General features: G+C 38.1%; 1 protein-coding gene across 1 annotated transcript in view; it reads right to left on the reverse strand.

Moving 5' to 3' along the window:
- Window positions 1–5627, reverse strand: part of LOC146685885 (uncharacterized) — a 52066-nt gene extending 46439 nt beyond the window's left edge. Inside the window, exons 1-19 of the mRNA XM_085442450.1 lie at window positions 5573–5627; window positions 5454–5470; window positions 5338–5353; window positions 5138–5159; window positions 4951–5023; window positions 4649–4792; window positions 4359–4555; window positions 3546–3649; window positions 3338–3456; window positions 3068–3235; window positions 2490–2689; window positions 2279–2391; window positions 2020–2126; window positions 1645–1812; window positions 1229–1428; window positions 1018–1130; window positions 765–871; window positions 476–652; window positions 22–230 (exon numbers count right to left, since the gene is read on the reverse strand). Coding sequence (XP_085298576.1) covers window positions 22–230; window positions 476–652; window positions 765–871; window positions 1018–1130; window positions 1229–1428; window positions 1645–1812; window positions 2020–2126; window positions 2279–2391; window positions 2490–2689; window positions 3068–3235; window positions 3338–3456; window positions 3546–3649; window positions 4359–4555; window positions 4649–4792; window positions 4951–5023; window positions 5138–5159; window positions 5338–5353; window positions 5454–5470; window positions 5573–5627 — 2309 coding nt within the window. The remainder of the gene's footprint in view (window positions 1–21; window positions 231–475; window positions 653–764; window positions 872–1017; window positions 1131–1228; window positions 1429–1644; window positions 1813–2019; window positions 2127–2278; window positions 2392–2489; window positions 2690–3067; window positions 3236–3337; window positions 3457–3545; window positions 3650–4358; window positions 4556–4648; window positions 4793–4950; window positions 5024–5137; window positions 5160–5337; window positions 5354–5453; window positions 5471–5572) is intronic.
- Between the last annotated feature and the right edge of the window lie 601 nt (window positions 5628–6228).

The following is a 6228-nucleotide window of genomic DNA, read 5'->3' on the forward strand; positions in this document are numbered from 1 at the left end:
TGGATATCAGAAATATCTTACACAGCCTGGTAGGATTCACAGGTGATGTTACTGGGGATCACCCGCAAGCTGCTAGGAAGGATGCTCGCCATCACAGGAACCAAATAAACCTGGAACCACTGTTGATAGTCTTCTGGCTGAAAGTCTTTAAGCTGAGGAGCAAGGGCTGTCAAGGTCAGGCTCAAAATGGTGTCTCGCACATCTAGATTTTGGATGAGGGTGACATTTCTCTGAAAAAAGAAGGGGATCATAATAAGGTCAGAGAGGAAGTTCTGAAGTCTTTGTGGAAATGCGGAGATGAGGGGGAGCTTATCTAAACTAAATCTTTGTACTTCTGTACAGCAGGGATGCCTCAAGGCATGAAGCATATCAGAAATGGATCATTTTCAGTTAAACACTTGAGCAGGTTTATGAAAGAACACTGTTAACATTTGTTGATGTTTGCGCTGAGGTAAGGTTACCAATGAGAATTCACCTGCTTGTTGATGTTTGCAAAAGCCTGGAAGAATTGGTTGAGCTGCTCATAATCACTGGTCTCTGTCAAGCTTGTCAACACCTCCCTTACAACATGTGCATCGTTTAAAGCACCACTGTTTGGATCAAGGATTAGATCAGCCTTCTGCGATGGTGAAAGAACGTCCAGAACTGCCAGCTATGGATACAAAAAAGTAGAATTCATGAAATGCATGTCTTTTGTATAATTTCCAGAATTTTGCTTTGCTATTCTCAAGAAAGACAGGAAGAGTAATAAGAGTAAAGCTTACCGTAGAGATGTTGAAGTCTTTGAGGTCAGAGTATGATGTATATTGGACGAATGGACCCAGATTTGCTTTAACCCATTGGGCATCACTCTCATTTTGTTGCCTGCAAGCTAAGGCATGCAGACAAAAGTTAGGATGTGCTCAATTTAGCAAGGTTTGTGACTGGTAGACATGAAAGAATTTAAGTTTTTTGTCTGAGTGCTTTTCAAGACATTTCACACTTGAAAACACATAACGCACCCTATGTCTGCCCTACCTGGCTCATTGATGGCATTTTCAGCATTTCTTAGGTAGCCCAGCAGACCATGTGTGATCTCTTGCCGTCTGTACAGTGGCATCTCCTGGATAACTGAAGCCAACCCACTCACACTGCAACAGTTGAAAGAAAACGTTCTCATGCTGTTCTTTGTCAGTATTGTCATTTTCATTTGCAACAAAATCTTGATTGCTCCAAGAAAACTACTCACATGACTTGGTAATTCATGCAGCTGATGTTTGTGGTTGTGTTTATGAGCATTTCTGGAGTAAAACTGGCAAGGATAGGAATCAGTTTCACATGGAACCAAAGTTCATAGTCGTTTGTCGTGAAAGTGGAGAAATGTGGACTGATGATGATGAAGGTCGTATTCATGATCCGATCTCTCACAACAGGCTGGAAATGTGGGGTCTGTCATATTAAAGTGGAAAAAGACATAAGCAAAGGTGAGATTGCATGTTGGAAGTACACCCATACAACATGGTACAAAAGCTGTAACCATTTGTTTTCTAAGATACAATAGCCAACAATGGATGTAGCGGTTGAGACCTATGTTTTATTCTGTGTTTACTTCTGGAATCAAATATCTGCATTGTCCTCCTTCACCCTTTTAGGAGGCTAGCCTACCTGTCCATTGGCTGTCAGCTGTGTCAGGAATTCATCCACATTTTTTAGAACATTGCCCTCTTCAAGCTTTTCAAACACAAGATCAATAAAATCTGTGTTATTTGAGGCTCCAGAGCTCAGTAGCAGCTGTGCCACCTCAGAGGGCTTGAGCGTTGACAACAATCCAGCCTACAACAGGGAATCAACATAATATCAGACAACAGTAATGACCAATGCTGTGGGTAAAGGATTAGAGTTTGCAACCAAAGAAAGTGTGCTCTATGATTTGCTTGTATTTTTGATATGGCAAAATAAACTCCTGTGTTTGTTTTCTTAAGTCTACAATTTTGTTTTCCTGTTCTTAAGGGAGGACTAGAAGTGCAATGTAGGGCTTACCGTAGAGATGTTGAAGTCTTTGAGGTCAGAGTATGATGTATATTGGACGAATGGACCCAGATTTGCTTTAACCCATTGGGCATCACTCTCATTTTGTTGCCTGCAAGCTAAGGCATACAAACAAAAGTTAGGATGTGCCAAATTTAGGAAGGTTTTTGACAGGTAGACATGAAAGAATATGTGGGCAAGTTTTTTGTCTGAGTGCTTTTCAAGACATTTCACACTGGAAAGCACATAACGCACCCTATGTCTGCCCTACCTGGCTCATTGTTGGCATTTTCAGCATTTCTTAGGTAGCCCAGCAGACCATGTGTGATCTCTTGCCGTCTGTACAGTGGCATCTCCTGGATAACTAAAGCCAACCCACTCACACTGCAACAGTTGAAAGAAAACATTCTCATGCTGTTCTTTGTCAGTATTGTCATTTTCATTTGCAACAAAATCTTGATTGCTCCAAGAAAACTACTCACATGACTTGGTAGTTCGTGCAGCTGATGTTTGTGGTTGTGTTTATGAGCATTTCTGGAGTAAAACTGGCAAGGATAGGAATCAGTTTCACATGGAACCAAAGTTCATAGTTGTTTGTCGTGAAAGTGGAGAAATGTGGACTGATGATAATGAAGGTCGCATTCATGATCCGATCTCTCACAACAGGCTGGAAAATTGTCATCTGTGAAATTGAAGTGGAAAAGAAGCTAAGCAATACAGATACTGCATGTTGTAAATGTACTCATACAACATGGTAAATGGTAAATGGCCTGTATTTATATAGCGCTTTACTAGTCCCTAAGGACCTCAAAGCGCTTTACATATCCAGTCATCCACCCATTCACGCACACATTCACACACTGGTGATGGTAAGCTACATTGTAGCCACAGCCACTCTGGGGCGCACTGACAGATGGTACAAACGCTGCAAGCAATTCTTTTCTATGATAGACTCCTTGAAGACTTGTGTAGCGGTTTAGGAAATGTCTTATTCTGTCTTATCCTGCTGGAATAAAACACCAGGATTGTCCTCCTTCACCCTTTTAGAAGCCTAGCATACCTGTCCATTGGCTGTCAGTTGTGTGAGGAATCCATCCACATTTTTTAGAGCGTTGCCCTCTTGCAGTCGCTCAAACACACGATCAATCAAATCTGTGTTATTGGAGGCTCCCAAACTCAGTACCAGCTGTGCCACCTGAGAAGGACTGAGGACTGACAACAATTCAGCCTACAAAAGAGAACCAGCATAATATCAGACAGCAGTCATGGAAATGTTCTGGGTAAAAGAATTCCGTTTACAGGAAGATGTACATCTGCAGTTGGCACTCACAGCGGACAAATTAGGATTGAAGGCTTCCAAGTCCTGCACAGTTGCAAAATCAGAGAAGTCGCCAAGGTTTGCCTTTAGCCACGCTTGGCTCCCCGTGATAGATGAGACACAGCCAGGATCTGCAGAAAAAGCAAGAAAGTTATTGACAGGGTAATATACCACATGTTGTCATGGAAAAACCAAAGTGAGCTTGAGTTTCTCCTTTTACCTGTTGAGTCATTTCTTGACAAGAATGGTTTGATGAAGTGAGTGAAGACTGCTTGCTGTGTGTCTCTGTTCATGGATGCCTTTTGCCTTCCAAATGCCTGAATGCTACATTTGAGAGAAAGCTTTCAATAAATAACATATTCAAAATTCAACATAATTCAACATAATTCAATCATAATCATTTCAAACTTAAATCCCATTGATATTTTAAAACATTGTAATCAACGAATTGGTACATTTTGTCACAACCTCTTCTACACAGAATAAGACCTATATTTCTTTCGTTTATTCATCCACATTTTCATTTCCTTTCATAATTTGATCATTTCATATGGTATTCTAATATGGGATAGTGAACTCTTTTAACCTCAGTCTTTTCATGTCTGGAAAAGTTTCCAACCGCGTTTTACATCGTGGGTAGCAATTTTCAGTTGAAATTCTCCTTTTGACTTATTTTCAATTACATAATTTCTGAATCATTATATAACATTCTTATTTTAAAGAAACACCTTCACAAACGACCACCTTATATTAAGGTGTATGCCTCTTTTACAACAGCTGGGTCACACAGTCATAACTTGTTTGGTCTGACTTGTAATTTAACAATTATGTGATACGCATTTTTCTTTCTTCCTTTTTTTAGTGATTTCAGTGGACTTTGGGACCCTGACATCAACATTCAATGCAATACACAGTGAGAAATGTGTTACATGTTAGAATATTCAATTAAAATTGTTTATGTCTTTAATGATTTCCATAAGCAGTTAACAGCAGTCACCAGCAATAATTGGTAAAATGGAATTTATTCACTTACATCTCTTGGAAAGAGGTGCAGCTGAAGTTCCACTTGCTGAGCTGGTTTAGGAAGTTTCCATTGACATAAGGCAAAAGAGGAATCATCTTCACAGAGAACCACAGCCTGATGAATTCGGGGTCACTGTCATTACCCAAACGAAGGCTGTCCATGACTCCAAATACATCCAGAACATCAAATCCAGGGACATTGTTGTTCTGTTACAAGACAAATTTGCCATTTACCATTCTTAAAAGCTGTTACATGTTTTACACCTACACTATACTGAAGTAAAGCATTAGCTCATTTACCAGGTCAAAGAACACTTGTAAAGTCGACTCTACAATCTGCCTGAGATTTTGTTCCACCATCCTCGACTTTTCATCTGTTAAGCTTGCATTTTTACCCCTTTTACAGGATAACTCGCCTGTCAGTTTGTCCACTGCAGCAGAGCTCTAAGAACACATAGAGCAGGTGAAAGCACTGGGTTACTGTCAGTAACTTAGCACAAGGGGGAGTCATTTATCAACAATGCTTTGTGGGGACATTTAACAATTTAAGGTTTAACGATGAATTGATCATTTTTTACTCAAATTAATTCCAAAAGGCTTACTCTTTGAGTGGCATCTTGTAGATTTGCTGCATGGCAAGTTTCCTGGAAACCGTTGGTATGAGTGGTGGCTTTGCTTAAATAAGAAAAAACACGGTAACAGAAATGAATAATAAAGTCATCTTTAACTAAAATAACATCCCTGGAATGTATTAGGTCTACAAACTGTTATTTGAGTTTGCATGCCTACCTGTTTTCAGATAAACCTGGTCCTATAAAATGCAAAAAAGAAAATGAATGAACACATGTATTAACATTTTCAAATTAATAATTAATGGAACATGGATAAGAATTATGTTAATGGATTAACTTTTAAAAGAAGAAAAAGGTGACATTTTATTTTATATTCATATAAAATTGCATATGGTTTATATGTATAAAAAAACTTACCTTGTGTTGTGTTGGACTGTAATGTAAATTTATAAAAGAACATGTTAATTCATGTATTTCATTGTATTTCATTGTTTTTGATTTAATTATTTAATCTTGAAAAAAAAAACACTTACAGTTGCAGAGACCAGTCCTGACATACATACTATAGATTTTTTTTTTTATAAAAAAGAAAAGTGTTAGATAAGGATATATATTCTATTAAATGACTAATTGAATGTTCAGAGATACTTACCAATGCCAATAGATGACAGTAGCAGAACTTGCACTGACATTCTTATGCCACCCATCGTGAGAACTCAGTTCTCACTTCTTTTCTTTTTTGCCCCTCAGTTGATTTTCAGATTATTTAATTTTTATTTTAGATAAAGATGATACTGGAAAAGAAAAATGAAGTGATAAAAGGGCATTTTAATTATTGCACTGCATTAGATCTAAGAATTTTTGATACAGAAACTCAATAGTAAAGAACATAAAAGTATGACGTTTGAATGACATGTTATACATACACAATGCATACATTTTCTTTTTAATCCCTCCAAAGCTAAAAGCAAGATTAAATAGTATGGATTATTTCTTACTTCTGTACAGTGATTATTAATTAATAACAGAGTATATCAGAAAGCGAGATAAGCCATAGAAAGATGTTTAACTGGTTGAACTCACCTCTCGAACTCCTTCACTCTGTGAGAGAAGACTGAAGATCGCTGTTAGTGGTGAAGCAGGTATACACTGGGTGGAGTAAAAGAAAATTAGAGCAGATGAAGCAAAACATGCTGAGAATGTTCTAAAAGATTCCATTGGGTAAACACATTGCCAAACACTGTGCACAAACAGTATGGACTACACTTTGGATAGATGATCATTATTCAGTCAACAGAACATGGAATT

The sequence above is a fragment of the Copadichromis virginalis genome, linkage group LG19 (assembly GCF_057382275.1).
Source record: "Copadichromis virginalis isolate Kocher_CV1m ecotype Utaka linkage group LG19, C_Virginalis_male_GT1.1, whole genome shotgun sequence".
Taxonomy (NCBI): domain Eukaryota; kingdom Metazoa; phylum Chordata; class Actinopteri; order Cichliformes; family Cichlidae; genus Copadichromis; species Copadichromis virginalis.